This window comes from Schistocerca nitens, chromosome 11, assembly GCF_023898315.1.
Source record: "Schistocerca nitens isolate TAMUIC-IGC-003100 chromosome 11, iqSchNite1.1, whole genome shotgun sequence".
Lineage (NCBI taxonomy): Eukaryota > Metazoa > Arthropoda > Insecta > Orthoptera > Acrididae > Schistocerca > Schistocerca nitens.
The window spans coordinates 73,406,298-73,428,317 of NC_064624.1; the positions used below are offsets into that span (position 1 = coordinate 73,406,298).

A 22,020-nucleotide genomic window follows, 5' to 3' on the forward strand; every position below is an offset into this window, starting at 1 on the left:
CTTTCTCAGATCTTCAACAGACACATGACATACCTTATTCAGCACCCAAGATTTATCTTGATCACCAAGTTTAGATCCAATGTATATAGATAAACCTTTTTCACAAAGTCTGTAATGTTTCTTTGGTGTTTTTTATTGACAAACAATTCACCACAAATATAACAAAAACTGTCCGCAGAGTTTTTACAACCCCTATTACACACTCTAATGAGCACATGTGCAGGAAACGGGAAGGTGAAGTTAGGCTGATGGTAAACAAACCACCATCGGCTACCACAACAATAGAATCGACTTTTTTTGCTAGCAAATGTTTTTCAGCAGTGTTACCAACGTCATCTACATTCATTACACTTCCTTTTTAAAAAATTTGAATTATATAAAAGCTGTTAAGTTCTTTAAAAAATTGCTTAATTTAACAAATTTCACTGTAAAAATTGACGAAATGGTGAGTGATACAGTTTTTTAAGTGTCATATTTGGACTTCCCACCATAAAAAACATAGGAATAAGGTATTTTCAGCAAAAAGTTTTCCATCATTGACCTGTGTAATTAAAAGAGAACTATTGTTTTTTTCTTTTTATGCAGAGGAACAATCGACCACTGCCAATAACTTGCCTGAGGGAGGACACAAACCTCCTGCAATCAGTGACATGGCACCTCTAACCGTGTGGCCACACCGCACGGCTCTGAAGTGTGAAAGACTCACTGCCTGCAGATGCGGTCGCTTGTATCGACGGGGTATAGCTAACGTTCTACATATTTACGGAAAAAATATTCCAGCTTAACGCTTCATGAAAGATGACTGTGTAATTTACATCTACATTTCAGTTAACGTAACTGTAAGTCACTCGTTAAACTTACGCCGGCAATTAGAATTACTTACTTGATTTATGGCCAAAGTAGGGAATTTTATTTGTCATAAATTTTTATTATCAAGTCATCTGTATGTAAGTACCTAACATGACACATTTCGTGTCCAGTGTTATGGACTATGGGTTGCTGCATTCAGTTGACCTACGTGCTGTCACAAGAGCAGCTTTAACTGTTTGGATGATGATAGTTTGATGGCGAAAAGTGTATTTGACAATATTACGAATTCCGAAATTTCACACTTGCTATCTTTCACTTCTGACTGTATTATTGCTTCTGGTGGCTTCATCTGAGAAAAGAGGATCTCAAGCACATAAATGATAGACTGTTTGACTATATCGAAAATTTACTGTTCAGGTTTGTAAGTTTTGAGGAGGGTTATCTTAGATAGCCTTTATATTAAACTTTGTAAGATAGGCTGTAATTACTATTGGAAAATCAATAGAAATTTCCTGTCTGACAACTGTCTTTTGTTGTTTATTATAGTTAATTATGGAGGAATGTTCTTTCTACCAGCACAATAATTTCCTGAAGTATTGCAAGCAGCAACAGTTTTTGTTATTTTAGAGTGAAGTGGCATTCCTGTCTCCTGCATTGAGATTTGTGGTTGATTGTCTGTACAGACTGTTAACACTGCTTCATCAGCCTACACAGTTCGTCCGAGTTGTAGATCTGTAGACTTCCGTGTGTGACTGTGATGACGTTGTGGGCAGCAGAAAATTGTCTGACCAAAGTTATTGCGCAGCAGGTTGCGTGGCGGTCCTGCAGGAGCTCTCCTGATGTGACGTCATCCTGAGGGAAATGCACTGAGGGCTGTGGGGAATATGGAAAGCTGGCAACCTTGCTGTATCACCCGGTTATGTGAGAGTGAAGGTGCATTTTCCCTGAGAGAAGGTAGTTTTTTGTTGTTGTTTTTTTTTGTAACAGCACCATTGAAAATGTGGGAAAGAAATGATTAAAGGTGGTTCTTCTATTCTCTTTAACTAAACATAAACTAATAAGACGATTGTAGATGTCAGTCTAAGTAATGGTACCACTATGAGGTTGTAGCATTTGTGTATGGCAGACACAGAAGTAAATTCAGTGGGAAATGACAAATGAAGATACATTTCAGCTGCACAGCTTATGTATATGACAGTAATTTGCGTATGGTGCAGTTAACCGTGGTGCAACATACCAACATAGATGGTGCTATAAACAACCACCGTTCCCTCCATTTGTGCCTTCAAAGTGTCAGGGTGAAATACCATCACTTGTGAAAGAGGTCCACTGGATTCTTGTAAGGTGTGTGAATATTTTATAGATGATGTTTATTAATAATGGGGTATTTTTCAACTGACGTTCACTTTTACGAAGATTGCTAGTTAAATATTTTACAAACTGAATCCTCAGAAGAAAGGTTTCTCACGTTAGTTTACAAAGACCTACTGCTGTTGCAGTTGTCGTGGTGTTACTGAAACAGTTATATTCACCAAAAAATCATGGGTAGAAATGAATGAAGAAAGGATTAATTTATTGTATTCCTTACTTTGAAATGAATAAATGATATTCCCTGTGTCAACTATGTGTTAGCAAGTCCACCAGCTGGTGCTTGTTGTTTTGCCAGGCCAGGTCCAGGGGGGTCTCCCCATCCTCATCCCTGGCCTCTGTATCGGCTCCAGCCTGCATCAGTGCAGCTGCCGCCTCTATGTGGCCACCAATTGCCGCCCTGTGCAGCGGCGTCGAACCCCACTGATTCCTCGCGTTGGGGTCAGCGTAGGCCCCCAAAAGCAGCCACACCACAGCTCCATGGCCACTCCGTGCAGCCAAGTGCAGAGGCGTGTTGTGCCAGCTGTCCTTGGCGTTCACCTCTGAACCGCCTCCTACAAGGCTGCTCGCCGCCTCCAAGTGTCCCCTGATTGCCGCCCAGTGCAGGGCAGTCCGTCTGTCTCTGTCCCTCGCATGCACGTCCGTCCCTGCCAACAGCAACGCTCGCAGCTGCTCCACCAACCCCTCCTTAGCTGCCTCTATCAGCTTCCTGCTTCTCTCCTCCGCAGAAATGCTCCTGCACAAAACAGTGATATTCTTACACTCTGTTATAAAGATGCACACCAAATGAAAGAAACAATCACAGATGCGAAACTACGAGCAGTGTAAAAAAACTTCTGCCTAAGAAACAGCATTCCTATGATAAAATCACATCCCTTGACCCCAGCGTCCTGTTGGTAAGAAATCACTGACCTCTAGTTAAACATACTGCTAACGCTACCTTTATGTTTAGGAATCCTTTCTAAAACTTAAGAAGAAAACATAGGAAACTAATCACATCTCTAATTAATGAAATACAGTTTCCTGACCTGACACCAAATACGTTCAGTACAGTTACTAGAAAATTTTCTGACACACCAACACCAAATACAGAAAATTACTACTTTGCACACAAAAGTGTCGACTGTCCCTGCCACCCATACATACACACTCTATATGTCTCACAGCAAACTAATCAGCATGTAAGCTCATATAAATATGCATCCATCGGAAGATACATCCACCAAAACATCCATCTACATCTATGTACACACTCAGCTGGTTTGTGGTGACAGGTACTCTGTACCTCTGCTACAGTCAATCTGAGTAACTTTGTACCCCTTTTTTCAATAGTTTGAAAATGTTGACTGCAAAATAAGTTACACACCGTAATAGCTATTGTAACACTTTGTATTTACGGTTACTCAGCGCTTGGGAAAGTGAAAATGTGCACCAACTATGCCATATTCGAGTAAAATTTCTGTTTTAATACTTGTACAAAGTTACAGAGTAATTTATGGGAAATATATACCAGTCTCAAAAAGCACCCTATTTTCAGACCACGCCAGAAGGAAATCAGACTGTGGTATTGCGTGATTACTTTCAAAACTCAAAATATTTGTATAGCCCTGGCATTGGTCAACTTAAATCACTGTAGCCAGAACTGTTCTTTACACCCAACTTCATTTAAAGGACAATCTTTAAGCCTGAGAGCTTGTATGAAGTTGAAAAGACAACTGAAGTACTAATTTGAAACCTCAGAGGTAAAAATACTGTTGCTTTTAGTACAGAGTAATCCCTGTAGAGGGAGCAGCAGCTGTTTGAAACAAAAATAGAAAATGGTACAAAGATACCATGACTGATAAAAAGTTATCTTGATTGACCATAGTCGTCTCCTTTCCTGTTCCACTCGCAAATACAGCCCTAACCTCTCTAAGTTTATCTTCATGTTCATTACGCGAAATATACGTTGGCAGAACTAGAATCATTCTGCAGCAGCCTCAAATGCCAGTTCACTAAATTTTCTCAATAGTGCCCCTTGAAAAGAATGTCACCTTCCCTCCAGTGATTCCGATGTGAGTTTCTGCAGCATATCCACAATAGTTGTGGGTTGTTTGATGCTACTAGTAACTAACCTAGCAGCCTGCCTCTGAATTCCTTAGATGTCTCCCTTTAATTTGACCTGATGCAGATCTCGCACACCTGAACAATACTCAAGAATCGGTCTAACTAGTATCCTATATGTGGACATCTTTACAGATGAACCACTCTATATCTGGACATCTTTACAGATGAACCACTCTTTCTTAAAACTCTTCCAATAAACTGAAGTCGATAGTTCGTCTTCCCTCCTATAATCCTTACATGCTCGTTCAGTTTCATATTTCTTTGCAATGTTATGCCTCGATATTTCATTGGCATGACTGTGAGAATCAGCACACTACCAACACAGTATTAGAAAATTATGGGTTTATTTTACCTATTCACCTGCATCAACTTACACTTTTATACATTTCGAGCTGGCTGCCATTCGTCACACCAACTAGAAGTTTTGTCTGAGTGAGCTTAAATTCTCCTACAGTCACCCAACGACGACAACTTTCAATACACGACAGCATCATCAGCAAAGAGCAGCAGATTGCTGCTTACCCTGTCCACCATATCATTTATGTATATAAAAAGTGTCAGCAGTCCCATCACGCGTCCCTGGGACACTCCTGACGCTACCTTGTCTCTGATGAACACTCGCTGTCGAGGACCACATACCGTGGTCTGCTACTTAAGAGGTCTTTGAACCACTCACATATATGGGAACCTATTATGTACACTTGTACCTTCCTTAACAGTCGGTAGTGCAGCACCATCAAATGCTTTACGGAAGTACAGAACTACGCAATCCGCCTGTTGTCCTTCATCCGTGGTTCACAGAATCTCATATGAGAAAAGAGCGAGTTATGTTCCACATGAGAGATGCTTTCCCCAACCATGATGATCTGTGGATCACAGCTTATCCTTGTCAACGAAATTTATTATATTCGAACTAAAAATACACATAAGGATTTTTCAGTAGATCAATGTTACAAATATTGGTCTATACACTTGTAGGTCCGTTCTTTTCTCTTCTTATATGCAAGTGTCACATGCACTTTTTTACAGTCTTTTGGAACTTTGTGCCGTCCGTGAGATTCGCATTAAAGGCAAGCGAAGCAAAGGATTAATGCTGTAGAGTACTCTTTATAACACTGAAGTGGAAGTCCTTCAGCACCTGGCGACTTGTTTATTTCCAACTCTTTCTCTTGTTTTTCTACACCAACAATGCTTATGAAGATCTCCTCCGTATGGGAATCCTTGTGATGGTCAGATGATGGTAAATTGCCTTCTTCTACTGCCAAATCACACAGTTCAACGATTGACTTGACAGAGGCCTTACACCCTACAGCAATTTTATGTGGGACCAGAATTTTCTCGGGTTCTCAGCAAGATCTATTGCTAAAGTGTGACCCCCATCCCCCACTATCTGAAGTCCTGTCCTCCCACTTTTTTTACCATTGTGTGTGTATATGTTCGCTTGAAGTTTGAAGACTGACTGCCGTACTTCACAATACAGCCATCAGAGTGACTTCAAACCATTCCACAATTACCCCCACATTTCACCACCTCCCATACTCACTTTCTACGGCTCCCAGCCTTACTATTTGCTGAGCACGTGTGCGACTTAGCAATACCACTCTTGTAAACGTCTTATAGCGATCGTTTTATGGACGCATGAATTTCTATTAACTTTTGCCTTTAGTTATTTGCTGTTCCTCTTTTCAATGAAGAGTGCAACAGCCTTTGCTTCTTCAGCACTTTTCGAAATTTCTTGTTGAACAACAGTTGGTCTTTACCGTCCTTAGTCCACTTACTCGGCACATACTTCTCCAGACTATGATTTACAGTCTGTTGAAACTTTCCGATAATTCATCTATGTTCACTGTATTCGAACTGAATGATGTCAAATCATTGTCAAATGGGATCTAGCAACTGTGTATCTGGTATTTCTAGCATAAATAGTGTCCTAGCTTTCGTGATTGGTTTAATGTTAGTAATGAGTGTCACTATGAAGACATCATGGTCCGAAATTCCTGTCTCTATACAGATGCCGTCAGTTAGGCCACGCCTGTTTGTAGCTACAAGACGTAAAAGGTTTCCATGGCGTGTAGGTTGTCGAACTAGTACATCTTCATGCACTCTCACACTCAAAACCCCAAGACACCATCCTCCTCCGCTTACACATACACTTTAACTATATTCTTGCAGCTGGCATGTGTCTGGAGCAATTACCAAAATGTGTGCACTCTGACATATTGTCACACTTACTCCTGTAATCCAACCTTGGATTTCTGAACACACATTATACCTTACACCATACATGTTAGTACCTGGAAATGGCAGCTTGTCACTGGCATCTGATAACCTGTCTACAATGAGCCAAACAGAGAATACCTATATACCAGTCCCATGCACTGTGCGTTACATGTGGTCATGAGTAAAATAAAGCAAATTTATTGCAAATCAGTTACAACTGAGAGCCAAGTGCTTCTACTAGTACGACAAAGGAGAGGTTGTTGCTGATAAATCCAGTATGGCCCAACCACACCCCCAGTTTCTCTTTTTACAGATATTATACGCACATGCAGATGATTTCAGTATTTCAGCTGGAATGAAGTCTGTGCAAGACCGCACCAGTGTCACAATTTACCATTGAGCATGAGTTGTGGCAGTTGGAGATTTCTGGTGAAGATAATTTGTTCAAAATAGTAGTTGGGTTCCACCTCCCCTCCCCCAGCCCTCTATAATGTCACACCCCCCTCGCTCAATGGCTGGAGTAATTTTGCCTGCAAAAAGGATAATGTGTCTACTTAACTACGTCATACATCCACCCCGCATGATGTCTCCTGACCCCACCCACCACCCAACCCCCACATAGTGGTGGGATATGGTCAGTCGCTGTCCAGTTACAGAGGAGGATAGTTAGTTTCGTTTACCTTATTTTTGGTGGGAAACAGTAATTCATTCCTGGAGAGGAAGGCATGGTATTTAATTTATTTAGAGATCAAATGGGTTACCTGCAATAGCCTAACCCAGAGACATGTGTGTTTGCCTAAACATGCGGGGTCCAACTGAGCTATTTCATGCCACATCTAGCCAAGAGCACTGTTCGCCTCCCCCACTCCTACCTCCACTAATATGACTTCACCCACCCTCCACCAAGCTCCCTCCCATCACTGTCGGAAAATGATCAATTTGCCTGCTATTGGAGAGGCAAGTGAGGTGAGTGAACGTATAACTGTTTTTGGTGGGAAACGGCTGGTCTGTTCTCCACACTCCAACACCCTCTGCACCTACTATCGACCATCCCCATCCCCCACTATCTGCAGTCCTGTCCTCCCACTTTTTTTACCATTGTGTGTGTATATGTTCGCTTGAAGTTTGCAGACTGACTGCTGTACTTCACAATACAGCCATCAGAGTGACTTCAAACCATTCCACAATTACCCCCACATTTCACCACCTCCCATACTCACTTTCTACGGCTCCCAGCCTTACTATTTGCTGAGCACGTGTGCGACTTAGCAATACCACTCTAAACTGTTCTACAGCCGTTACATGGAAGGAAAAAACTTACCTACTGGTGTGGCTATTACTACACGCCCTAAATACGATGCTATAGATTGGTTGGATACGCTCTGCATGTGTTGACCAGAGATTCACCTACAAAATTTTCACACTGAATTCATTAGTTTGCAGTACTGTGTCACACCCCTTGCACTCATACGTCGTTCAAGGCACTTAGTATGAAATGATAGGACAGGAAACTATCACAGAAGTACAAGAAGAGTTGCCTCCTGCCAGTCTTCATAAGACTACCTGCTGGGGGTGGGATATATTCATAGCTTCATGCATACCAACACATTCATACACTGTTCAGAGTACTTAGAATGAAACTAAGTGATAGCAATTGACTATATTGTTGCCTGACACCCTCATTTGGGAGAAAGGTCGCCCAGACAAAAGTTATCAGTCACTGCTTCAGCAGCAGAAGCACCAGAGATTTGCCCTGCTTGTCTACAAGCCACTGACAAAAGAAACCCCAACAAACCAACTAGAAGAACAGTAATTGAAAGAAACATCGATTTTAAAAAATGACGTAATCCAACAACTAAACACCACTCAAAACCAAACAGCCTTGATGCTTCCAGACACACACACACACACACACACAGACACATAGACACACACACACACAGACACATAGACACACACACACACACACACACACACACACACACACACACACACACAAATCATGGTAAATGTTTTACCGCTCTCAGAAAAAAATCATATAATCTAACAACTAAACAGCACTGAAGAACTGAAGAAATGTCCAGTAATTTAATTAAAATTGAGGGTGAAAAGCATTTCATCGACAAAATTCACTGATGATACTTTTGTGTTTCCTGAAAGTGAGAAAAAATCAACAGAGTTGCAGAATGTAATAAACAGTCGAATGAACACCAAATTAGGATTAATGAACAGAAGGAACAGGAAAGTATTGGGGAGTGGCAGAAATAACATTGATAGCAAAGTTTATATGAAAATTAAGGACCAAAAAGTACACGAATTTGCAAGGATTCTGCTACTGTGAAGCCAATTTACGCCGAGGGACAAAGCGAGGTTATTATAAGAAGTAATGTAGCACAGGAAAACAGGATGCTCTTCGCAAAACAAAATTACTAATACAAAAAATTGGCTTTCATTTGGTAAAGATAAAGGTGAATATAAGTTTGGAGCACATTACTGTATGAAAGTCCACAGCTCGTGCTCTTGCGGTAGTGTTCTCGCTTCCCGTGCATGGGATCCCAGCTTCGATTCCCGGCAGGGTCTGGGATTTTCCCTCCCTCGAGATGACTAAGTGTTGTTGTGTCGTCTTCATCATCATCATTCATTCCCATTCTGGTCGGAGGACGGCAATGGCAAACCACCTCCTCTAGGACCTTGCCTAGTCGGTGGTGTAGATCTCCCACATCATACTCTATGCTACTCGGAGTATGGGATCTCATCATCATCGCTGTATGAAAATGAATCGTGGATTATGGGAAAAGCAAGAAGGGAATCAGAGCATTCTAAATGCGATGCTATAGAAGGATCTTAAAATTAGGTGAAGTCATCAGAGAGGAACTCTGTAACGTGTCTGCAGAATTGGTTAGGATGATGATATATGGAAAACCGTGATAAGTACAAGGGTCAGCGTAATATGTCATATGTGAAGTCATCAGGAAATAACTGCCATGGTACTAGAGGGAGCTGTAGAAGGGAAAAACTCTAGGGAAAGACAGAAATAGGGATGCATACCAGAAATAATTGTGGACTTTGGGTGCCCACAGCAATCTAAAGCGGTTCTTCAGACAGACAGAAACATTGTCAACAGCAGGCTGAGTTTCTGCTTTGCATATGTGTTTGTTACTGGGACTGTCTATTACATCACACTATGGTGGGCGACCAAACTGGTTCACACGCTGACAAGCTAAGGCTCTGCCGACATTTGCTTCTGTTTGGCACTTGACGAGCATATTTCCTGTTACTTGCAGAAATTTTATGGCATATTATTGGGTTCTTTGTCCTCTTCCATTCCTGCCAGCCACCCCAAATGGTGTTACAAACATGTGTTTATCTGACCCCCATTAGCCCATTCCAATACATCAAGAGTATTAGACGTTTAACCCCTTTTTTGTAGAGAGTTACACATTCATTGCAGTCGTATTCTGTCCCTGATACTACATTTTCTGCTTATGACGTTGGCTTACGTGCCTGAATTATTGCTGGCATAGGTGATCAGATCTTCGACTTGATAGTGGAAGGAAAGTGTAAGGAAAATTTAGATCTTTATTGGATTTCTAGATCTTTAAATGACGTTTGACAACGTGAAATAGTGAGAAATGTACGAAACGTTTAAAAAATAGGTATAAGACATAGGGAACAGCAGGTAACGTAGAACATGTACAATAATCAACAAGGATTGGTACTCTGATTAAAGATGATTGAAGACAGGGATGCAGGTAGTCTCCACAAATTTTCAGGCTGAACACTAAAGAATCGTTGGTGCAACTGGAGAAACTTCCTGGAATTTAATTGTAATTGAGGATGAAAAGGATTTCGTTGATAAAATTTACTGGTGATATTACTGTGTTCACTGAATGTGAGAAAGAATCACCAGAGTTGGTGACTGTAATAACCAGTCGAGTGAGCACAGAATTAGGATTAATGAATGGAAGAAAGAGGAAAGTATTGGGGAGTGCAGAAATAACACTGATGGCAAAGTTTACGTCAGAATTAAGGACCACAAAGTAGACGAATTGCAGCGATTCTGCTACCTGAGAAGCCAATTTACGCCGAGGGACAAAGCGAGGTTGTTATAAAAAGTTATGTAGCACACGAAAACAGGACATTCCTCGCCAAACAAGGCTACTGGTACCAAAGTTAGGGCATAATTGGGGAATAACATATGAATCCAGAATGAGATTTTCACTCTGCAGCGGAGTGGGTGCTGATATGAAACTTCCTGGCAGATCAAAACTGTGTGCCGGACCGAGACTCGAACTCGGGACCTTTGCCTTTGGCGGGCAAGTGCTCCACCAACTGAACTACCCGAGCACGACTCACGCCCCGTCCTCACAGGTACTGGCAGAAGTAAAGCTGTGAGGACGGGGCGTGAGTCGTGCTTCGGTAGCTCAGTTGGTAGAGCACTTGCCTGCGAAAGGCAAAGGTCCCGAGTTGGAGTCTCGGTCTGGCACACAGTTTTGATCTACCAGGAAGTTTTCAACATCTGAATGTTTGTTGCACAGTAATGTATGAAAATGAATCGTGGAATAAAGGGAAAAAACAAGAATGAGATCGATGCATCCTAAATGCCGTGCAATAGGAGCATGTCGAAATTAGGTGAACTCATAACAGAAGAACTCTGAAATGTCTCTCATGAATAGGTGAGGATAGCGATATGTGGAAAACCGTGACAAGAACAAGGGTTAGCGTAATAGATTATATGTCAAGGCATCATGGAATAAGTGCGTTGGTACTAGAGGGTAAAAACTTTATAGGAAGACAGAGATGTTAATGCACACCACAAACTATTGTGAACTCTGAGTGCTCACAGGACTCTAAAGCTGTTGCTTGAACAGATGGAAACATCATCTACAGCAGGTAGAGTTCCTGATTTGCATATGTATTGTTACTGTTACTGGTTGTTACTCCATACTACGGCAGAGTGACCAAAAATGGTCCACACCCTGACAAGCTGAGGCTCTGCCGACATTTGATTCTCTTTGGTGCTTGACGAACATATTTGTTGTTACTAGCAGAAATGTCTCATTCCTGCCAACCGCCCCAAATGGTCTGACAAACGTGTGTTTATCTGCCCCCTGCTAGACCATTCCAATGCACCAAGGGTAGTAGACGTTTATCTCTTTTGATGCAGAGAGTTACACATTCAGTGCAGTCATACTCTCTCCCTGGCACTAGATTTTCAGTCTATGACGTTGGCTTACATGCTTAAATTCTTATTGGCATTGGTTTGCTGATTTTGATGACAAGGGATCACTGAACTGTTGACAACGACTCACCATTTTCCCTACCAAACCTCCTCTTAATTAACGTCTTTCTCATGATAGAAACTCCTAATCCTGTGGATATCGCCCTGTTACGTATGTTCTGATTTTATTCCCAGTTCAAGACTTTGCTGATCCTCCATAAATGCAGGCTCAGCATTTACACTTCGTCTTTCAGTATTTATATGTTATCTATCAGATAATGGTCGTGGGTGTGTGTGTGTGTGTGTGTGTGTGTGTGTGTGTGTGTGTGTGTGATGAGGGAACTCACTGCATGAGAGAGACAGTGGCTTCATTAGGTGGAGGAGTCATAGGCAGCACAGTAGCAGCAGGCCCCTGGCAGGTTGTGCTCGCAGTGCTAGTGGCGGTGGTGGTGGTGGTGCTGGTGGCGGCGGTGGTGTTGGTGGTGGCGCTGGTGCTGGTGGCGGCGGCGGTGGTGGTGCTGGTTGTGGTGGTGGCGGCGACGGTGACGGTGGCGGTGGCGGTGGTGGTGGTGGGCCCCAGCTGTGCAGCAGCTGGTGGGCTGCACACACAGAGAGAGAGGTGCAGTGTGAACAGGCTCCTATGGGTTGCCCCCTGCAGCCAGCACTGCTGAGGGATCGTCCACACACACACACACACACACACACACACACACACACACACAAACACAGAACTCACGCCGACAATGGGACTAGTGGTCCAGACAGTGCAGACGACTTGCTAGTGACATAATCACATTCACCACCTGAGTTCCCCACAGCAGTTTATCACAATACCGCACAACAGGTAGTTCAAAAGCAAGCTTGAACGAAATGTACGTACAGTGCCCTACACTTACACATAACTTAATTACAGAGTTGAAACTTCCTGGCAGATTAAAACTGTGTGCCGGACCAAGACTCGAACTCGGGACCATTGCCTTTCGCGGGCAAGCAGAAGTAAAGCTGTGAGGACGGGGCGTGAGTTGTGCTTGGGTAGCTCAGTTGGTAGAGCGCTTGCCCTTGAAAGGCAAAGGTCCTGAGTTCGAGTCTCAGTCCGACACACAGTTTTAATCTGCCAGGAAGTTTCATATCAGCGCACACTCCGCTGCAGAGTGAAAATCTCATTCTAATTACACTGGGCAGGTCAGCTCAGATACTATCGTCCTCAAAAGTATCGAAACGACCTGAGTTGGGTTCTGCCCATTTCTATGAAACCCACGTAACTTAGCTGACTTCCAGTTCATCTGCTCCCTTTCTGATATTGTTGATTTGCTATACATAATAAGCGCTCTAGGACTAGGTGGGTACCAATCCCTGATGTGTTGCATCTGAGACCAATACAGATCAAACAATGTGCTTCAGGTACAGGCATTCATGTGTGTCTGTCTTTATAGCTGTTATAATGGTAACAATCAGTCAAATAGTAAGGACAAGCGACATTTCAAAACTCTGAAAAGTACCATGATTAACACTTCAAGCTGCTAATAAATTTCTTTATTCAACAACCAATTTTGAAATATGTATCACCTATAGGACAGCACCTCCAGAAAAAATTACAAGATATTTGGATTATCGTGTACTACCATTACTGAAGTGTCCTCAATGGGATTTGCTCATCAGTTAGCAGCAGGTTCTCTCCACACTGCACCCTCTGTAAGACGCCCCCTGCTCCGTTCCAACTCCTGTTGTTATTGGCGGCGTTACTGCAAGTCTACACTATGTATTCTGTGATATTCATATGTGGGTTACAGTGCTGCAGTGTGTCTGGCCTTTCAGAAGGTTAAGGAAGAAGGCAGTGACATACTTGGTAATGACCTGAAGGTACTGGAAAATTCCAGCTGTATTATATCAAGTCCAGACAAAGAACCTGATGAATTGTAAGTTTGATCCAGGAGTAGATGCTGACTCAGAGCACAATTTAGTCATGCTGTTGAGTAAACTGAAGCTTAAGAGGATTGTCAGGAGGAATCTGTGTGGAAATAAATTGTATACTGAAGTACTGAGGAAAACAATGGTTATTTTTAATTCTATGAGGCTGTACATAAATCGACAATGAATGCCAAATTTGGAATTTCAGGTGAACAGCAAATGATGTCTCTCAAAACGCCAAACATTAATGTTGAACAGACAATGTTGGTGCAGGGAAAGCGAATGCGACTGTGAAGAAATCTTAGCAAATATATATATATATATATATATATATATATATATATATATATATATATATATATATATATATATAATGACTGATGAAAGAAAGCAGTACAACAATAGACAGGGAAAGCCAAGAATACAGTATTGCAGTTCGCTAAATAATGTCACTGTAAGTCTGAGGTGCGATAAAGTAGAATGTCTGTAGAAAGGATCAGATTAAGTAAATAAAAAGTGATCATAGGATGGACAGATTCGGCATTTGTAAAAGCCTAAACATCCTTTATTGAAATTAAATACAACGATAAAAACACTAAGAGTTGGAAAAGAATTCCAATGTTAAATGCAGAGGAGAGAAAGAGAGAGAGAGAGAGAGAGAGAGATAGAGAGAGAGAGCAGATAGCTGAAAACAGTACACCGAGCTCCTCCATGAGGGAATGAACTATCGGATGACACAATAATAGCATTAATGGAGGTCAAGCATTGGAAAACATAGAGGATTGGCCATTTGACTCAAAGTTTAACAAAGCTCTAGAAGTCTTGCACAAAAATAAAGCAGAATGGTTAGAGAACATTCCTTCAGAATATATATGGTGCTTGTGGAAGGCTGCAGTCAAACGACTATTCAACTTGATCTGTAGAATCTATGCGACTAGAGACATACCACCAAACTTCTAGAACAATATCATCTGCGCACTCCAGATGCGACGAAGGGCTGATAAATGCGATAGCTTTTGCACAATGAGTTAACAACTCATGAATCGATATTGCTGATAAGATTAATATACAGAAGAATGGAAGGAGGAAACTGAGGACCTGTCAGAGGACGATAAGTTTGCATTTAGCAAAGATATAGGCTCCAGAGAGGCAGATCTGACCTTGCACTTTATAAGGGAAGCAAAGGTCTAAGGAAAATCATGGAAACTTCACTGGATTAGCCTAGCTTTCAAAAGAGTGACAATGTAAAGTAATGTGACACATGTGAAATTCTCAAAAATACGTGTGAGATATAGAGGGCAGGCAGATTATATAAATAACTGTATGTACACTAATGCGCAAGGAACAGTAAAAATTGAAGAAAGAAGTATCATGATTAAAAAGGTGCAATATAGGGATTAAGGTAGTATCCTCAGCTGTTCAAACTGTACATCAAGGAATCGTTCATGGAATTGAATTAACTTTGATGAATTTAATTAAATTTCAGGGTGAGGGATTTCACTGATAAAATTCACTGGTGATATTACCATGTTCTCGAAAGTGAGGAAGAATTACCAGAGCTGTTGAATGCTGTAAACAGTAGGTTGAGCACATGGTTACGATTTAAACAAAAGAAAGACAGAAGTATTGGGGAGTAGCAGAAATAACATCAATGACAAACTTAAAATAAAAATATAGTGGCCACAAAGTGAAGGAATTTAAGTGATTCTGCCACCAGGGAAGCAAATTTACACAGTAGGGCAAATCGAGGTTGTTATAAGAAGTAACGTGGCACACGAAAACAGATCGTTACAGGAAAAACACGGCTAATGCTTCAATTTGGTGGCGCAGTATCTGAAAATGTGCATTTGGAGCACAGTAATGTACGGAAATGAATCATCGATTATGGGAGATACGGGAAGAGAAGAGAACTGGAGCATTCAAAATGGGTGGAATAGAAGGATGCTGAGAATTAGGTGAACTGATAAGAAAGGAACTGTGGAAAGTAGGATATATCTGAAGACATCAGGGAATAAACACCATGGTACTGGTGTCAGCAGCAGAGAGCAAAAACTGTAGAGGAAGACAAAGTTTGGAATACATCCAACAAATAACTTAAGACTTTGGATGCAAATGCTGCTCTGTGGTGAAGAGGGCGACCCTGCACCCTCTCTTCCCAGAAGTAAATGAGTGTATCTCATCCCTCTAAATGTGTTGACAGACAGAAATATGATCTACAGTAGGCAGAGTTTATGCTTTGCATGTCTGTTGTTACTTTGACTACCTATTACACCAAAATACAGTGTTGCAAACATGTTGGTCGTAGCCCTGAGGAGCTTAGGCAGAACATACCACCTCAGCAGACTATTCCTTTTGTTTTGATTCTTGAACAGAATGATTCTTGTTACTAGCACAAACTTAATCCAGAAGTCTAGGATCCTTTCTCCTCTTTTATTTCTACCACCGACCTTAAATTGTCTCATAAATCAGTCTCTACTCGCCCCTTGCTACAGCATTCCTATACTCCATGATTTTTAGATGTTTATATCTTTTTAAATACAGTGTTATGCATAAAGTGCTCTCATAATCCCTCTCTGTGACTGGATTTTCTGTGTGTGACGTCGCCTTAAATGCCAGAGTTATTGTAGGATTGGTTTACTGATTCTGACGGGAATATATCACTGAAATGTTCACAATAGATTTTGGATTGCCCTTTCTCTCATAATACAACTTTCTCATTCTGTGGATACCACCCCATTATACATCTGACTATATGTTATGATTTCCTTTCCATTTCATGTTGCTAACCCTCACTGAATCTAGACTGAGGCTTTACATTTCCTTTTTTAGTCTTTCTACCTTCTGTACAATGTAGTGCTAATATGTTTGTGTGTGTGTGTGTGTGTGTGTGTGTGTGTGTGTGTAGTGAGGGAACTCACCGGATGCGAGAGACAGTGGCTTGTCCAGGTGGAGGAGACGTGGGCGGTGCAGCAGCGGCAGGTGGCTGGCGGGGTGTGCTGGCCGTGGTGGCGGTGGCAGTGGTGATGGTGGCGGCTGGTGCGCTGCACATACAGAGAGAGGCAGAGTGAGAGCTGGCTGGCGTGTCCACGTGGGGATGTGGCGTGGCTTACTGCAGCCAGCCCAGATGAGGGACCGTCCACACACAGGCCACCAGCAGACATGTGCCGAACACTGTGATAGCGGTCCAGTTAATACACATGAATTGTCGGTGAGCTACTGACATTCAGTTGCACCACCTGAACTCCCTACAGCAGCTGAACACACCACCATAGTAGTTCCAAGCGCAGGCATAAGGTACATACCGAATTACTGGACAGGTCAGCTCAGGTACTATCACCCTTGAAATTACCCAAACGACCTGAATTCCACTCCACCTGATTAGTATACACCCATATAGTGTTACTGTCTTGCAGTCCCTCTGCTCTCTTTTCTGGTATGGGTGTTTCACTGTTCAAATTGGTTACTGCAAGAGGCCACTTGGGGAAACTGATCTGTAAGGCTGTCACTCCACAATCAGACTAATATCATAATAACGTCAATGCCAGAAAAAATATTATTATTAGATTACAGTAAACTCAAGTTTATTGCAATAAATGACATTTCAGAAACTAACTTACAGCTTGAAATTACGTGACGAAAACGTTTGTACACACTGACATCCTGGACTCAGATCGAACAACCATTGTCTCTGTTAACTATATACCGAAGATATTAAATATCTTTTCAGCCACAGGTAAGCCAGTGTGCACATCCTGCAACATTGAAATCTTCCATTGACGTTCCATAAAGTTTTGGGTGTATGGCAATTTGAACCCAGCACCTAATGGGATTGCTAACTAAGAACAATAATACGTTATATATCCAAATATTTCGTTGTTAGCGAGATGACAACCTGAAACGGCGAGACAAATAATTTTGTTCCTTTACTGGAACTGAATCCTGCACCTATCATTGTTTTCTAGCCATAAATACACGTTAAACATCTGCTTAGTTCACCTGTAGCGATATGTGCACATGTCTGAACTGGATATAATGTAACGAAAAGTTCTGTGTGACTGGGGGAATCTAAGCCTGCACACAGCATCTTTAATCACTGCCCACAAGGAGACGTTGATTGTCGATTTCTGTTTCGCCAGTCGCTAGGAGTGACATGTTTTAACCTGAAATGATGCCTTGAAATGTCGGGTATGTGGCGAAGTCGAAACCAACACCAACCGTCGTTGTTGACAAGACATGCACAGACAATAAGAATCATAATTACTTTTATCTTTTCGTTTGATGTGCACATACTACTAGTTCAAATGACAAGATGAAAACCTTTGCATCCAGCCACGATTACGAAACATGCTAATTACTATGGGCATACCGCTTGGAAGGATTTCTTACCGCAAAACACTTTCGTCACACCAGATGCGTGATGTTACATTCTGAGAACTCACATTAACCTTTGATTGTACATTTTTTGACAGGGCCAAACAATTTCCTTTTATGAAGTTAAGGCCCAGTGGTTCAGTTGCGCTCCTGCACATCCTGATTTACGTTTTCCTATATTTCCTTAAAACGATGGACACAAATGCTGAGACCTTTCCTTTGAAAGGGAACTATCAATTTGCTTCCTCGAGTTTGGGAGCTGTAGATTCTGCTTTGACCCTAATGGTCTTGCAGTCGATGGGACTTTAAACCCCAAGTTACTCCTTTCTTTCTTCCTAAGCGTTTCCTATTGAATTCATGTGTTGCACGAAGGTTAGACGTTCGCATTTCATCACATTTGCCAGTAATTGATTGGACCGTACTCGTAAACTGCCAAATCAAAACAATCCTACTCGAAATGACAAAACTGTTTTCTGATGTGAATTATTCGCTGCACTTACCACATACACGCACAAAATGTTTCGTGCAGCGTTTTTGAGTGGTTAAATATTAATCCCTATAACCTTCAAATGTACAACCTCCAATACATCACTGCAAAAACAGTTAATAACTCCAAATAAAAAGTGACGATCGATAAACGTACTTATAGATCCCTGTATGACAACACATCAAACAAATTCTCTACGGTCTTATGAATAAATCTACTTGTTTCGGTTAATTATGCTCTTTAGGCCATATGCATCAATGTTGAATGCTATGTGAGAAACAATTATGCACTTTCCTGAGCAGTTGCATGATACTTTCTTTAGGTCTCTTTCCACTCCCCTACAGCCTTTGGTAAATTTTTCCACATGGAATTTTTCCAGAGGGATCACCTGTGCTACATAAGCTACATTTACTGAAGATATGCCTCGTCGTTGCCAAGATGAATGGTGTAAATAATAACAGAATAATAATGAACGACCTCTTCGAAAAACTATTATATTCGATAAACAAAGCTGCTTTGTAGCTTAATACCACCTGATTGTAAGAAATAAATTCCTTTTTGAAATTATAATAAAAGAACGACACTTCCAGAATAACAATGTACCCAGTGCCTGAACATAATAATGGCTGTGTATGAATTACGTCCTTATAAACCAAATACATCTATTCTTTTTGTAGAAATATAAACATCTAACACAAAAATAAAGCACTATAAAATAATTAACTACTCTTGACACGATGACACACTATTGCAGCTATAAATGTGAGAAAACTTTCTGGAAATTTGATTGATTTTGGTCACCAAGTTTATTTTGTATGATCCAGTGTTAGTGTAACCATTAACTCGTACAAAATTACATCTTCTCAGCTGGGAGACAACACTTCCTGCAGAGATTTCGGCATCATACCATAATGCCAATAGTGCAGCTGATTGTTATGTGATTTTATTTCAGCGACTACAAAATCGAGTCGAAAGTACTCATTTCACTATTGGACCAATCGTCATGTAAACTTACAGCGCATGTATTTGAGCTTGAGATGTTGAAAATGTTGGCGCTGAGCTGGGAGAGACAAAGCAGTAGTAGTGAGGTGTGAATAGCGATAACTCAAGCAGTCTGCTTTACTATGTGAAGAAAATTCCACAGATTAACATCAGCAATTGAAAGTTGGAAATATGTTGCCACCCTCCTCGAACTGTTCTGCAGTTCGCTACCTTACTCGAGGTGTCGGTCAGAAGTGACGTAGTTGGTCGCCATGTTTATTCAACGTCACACTATTCAATGGTGCCTCATTGTCATCAGCCACAGAGGCACTGAACTACTTTAAACGCTACTTCATGAGAACAGGCTTGCAGAGACCCATACAGGATTCACAAATCACTGTGCTAGAGCCTGTGCTGGCAAATACAGCTTTGTGTCAACAGCAGAATGGCTCATGCTGTATTCACACAGTGAATGTACCCTTTTCTTCCGACACTTGACGCCAAAATCTGAAGAACCACTTTTGTACACATAGTTACAATAATGTCTACAAATTGGTTGTTTGATGATTTTTCTTAGATAACGTACCTGTCAATGAACTGGACTCAGTTTAGGGACTCAATAAGCCTGCTACAGGAGGACAATGGCAGTCATTTCCTGATGGCTCAGAATCTTGTCAATGATGGTGTATTTTCCTTACACATCTAAGGAAATTCAGTTGCAAAAATTATAGACATGTAAATACACACACACACACACACATATATATATATATATATCCAGACTTGAAAGACACAAATGAGTGGGTTATCTCATAAATACCTGGTTCGTGGTGGTGGATCATACAGCAACCGGCTCACTTCGATCAAGTCTTCCGGCTGCTTCCGCATGGCATCTGCCCACCCCTGAGTGGCCATCACCTCGTGGGTACGTGCCTTAATAAATTCGATGGCGGTGCGCCTGAGGTCACTGCAGGAGTGGCGGACTGCGAGGACGGCCGCGGCTGCCGCAGTCTCAACAGTCAGCTGAGCGGCCACCTGCCTCTCACACTCTGCTTTCAGCCGTGACACCCCGTACTTATCCGCTGCGGCCAGCAGCTGGGGGGCCGTGCCGGGCAGCTGGGGGGCCCGCAGTGTGTACAGGTAGGAGACCAGCTGCCTCAGCACCGGGCCCCCCACATCGGCAATGCTCACCGCGCCGCTGCTGGCCTCGAGGGTGTCGTGGGCGAACATGGCCGCGAACACGGGGCTCCTGTCCGCCAGGACAGCCCTGTGCGCCAACAGCCGCGTGTCACCCGCCGTCAGCGTCACCACGGCGCCGTCCCCGGCGTCCAGCAGGTCCCCCAGGTCCACGGCCGCCGTGATGTTCTTAACCACTACCATTGCGGATGATTCTGAAACACTGCATCACCGGGCAGCCCTTTCAGCTTACAGGCGACTCTCAATACTTCTGCGAGCGATAGGCAGACCGGTCTTGAGAGACAGTGCATAGAAGTGGTCAGTCACCAACCAGTTGCAGTACCGTCATATCCTTGCTGTGTGAGACTGATGCCATTGGTGAATAACCACAAATCTTTAATAATGCCATCTTAAATAGTTACTTTTTTCCTTCAGCACATTTTATTTGAACAACAAGCCTCAGAAGCGGCGGAGGCATCATTTCCATTATTTCCTCTACAAGGCGAATTTAATTGATCTGGAAATCGTTCGAAGTGGACATCTACCAAAATACTAAGAAGGTTGTTGACAACTGTAGCAGTGCTTTATTCAAAGAGATATTCTCTACACTTCTCCTGTTATTCAAGAAAACATTATTTTATGGCTGGAATCTGTATTATTCGTCATTTAACCAATAGTTGTGCGTGTATCCTCGCAGGAGTTGATTCATACAGGGGATCAACCATCTACTAAAACCTGAAGGGTTTTTTCTGGGAAACATTACCTACGGGAAGCAGGCCTACTCAGCCTGCAACACATTCTCAGAGCTTCTCAAATAATCGAACAGAACGACATCCGACAACAACACACAGCACGATATGTTGGAGCCAGCCACAGAGAATATGCTTTCCCTTCAACTAACACGTACACTATCATTTTGTAGCTGAAACCACGGTAACTCGGCATTGCAGATGGTAACGGTAACAGTAGATAACACTCGATGATACAGTTTCTCAACTACGAGATCTAATTTTCGCTGAAGAAGTTCAGAGTTCGCGCTTATACTGACTGTGTAGACTGTGTGCATTAGATGTCGAGACTGGGCCTTTGAATTAGATGGGAAATCACTATTTGTTTATTCGATTTACATTGTTTTATTAGTAAAAGTAGCTGAAGAATCCGTTTTAAAACAGGCATTCGAAATAGTTCTGTAGAAGTCGGGAATTAACATTGACCAGCCACTCGAAATAGTTCTGTAGAAGTCGATAATTAACATGAACCAGGCATCGACAATGTTTCTACTGATCTTCTCAGGGTGCGAGCAATGAAAGTGAAAGGTTGGCTCTACATTCTTATGTGTTAAATTAGTGAACGAGGAACACTGTCCACGAAT

General features: G+C 42.0%; 1 protein-coding gene and 1 non-coding gene across 2 annotated transcripts; one reads left to right on the forward strand and one right to left on the reverse strand.

Annotated features, from left to right (window-relative positions):
* Positions 1–2,426: 2,426 nt before the first annotated feature.
* LOC126213178 (poly [ADP-ribose] polymerase tankyrase-1-like) lies at positions 2,427–20,784 on the reverse strand. The gene is made up of 4 exons (XM_049940805.1): positions 20,293–20,784; positions 16,552–16,674; positions 12,073–12,324; positions 2,427–2,914 (listed from the first exon to the last, which is right to left on the reverse strand). Exons 1-4 carry the CDS (start codon positions 20,700–20,702, stop codon positions 2,428–2,430), a joined length of 1,272 nt encoding a protein of 423 aa, XP_049796762.1. The 5' UTR covers positions 20,703–20,784; the 3' UTR covers position 2,427.
* Positions 12,752–12,826, forward strand: Trnas-uga (transfer RNA serine (anticodon UGA)). Its single transcript has one exon. It is a non-coding gene; the product is annotated as a tRNA-Ser (tRNA).
* Positions 20,785–22,020: the final 1,236 nt, after the last annotated feature.

What these genes read in the sequence shown, in the direction of transcription:
- LOC126213178 (XM_049940805.1), bottom strand. Translation starts at nt 20,702, where the DNA reads ATGTTCGCCCACGACACCCTCGAGGCCAGCAGCGGCGCGGTGAGCATT. An exon ending in GCCACTGTCTCTCGCATCCG is followed by an intron (nt 12,325 to 16,551) that starts GTGAGTTCCCTC and finishes CTGTGTGTGCAG; the next exon opens with CCCACCAGCTGCTGCACAGC. An exon ending in GCCACTGTCTCTCTCATGCA is followed by an intron (nt 2,915 to 12,072) that starts GTGAGTTCCCTC and finishes TGTTTTGTGCAG; the next exon opens with GAGCATTTCTGCGGAGGAGA.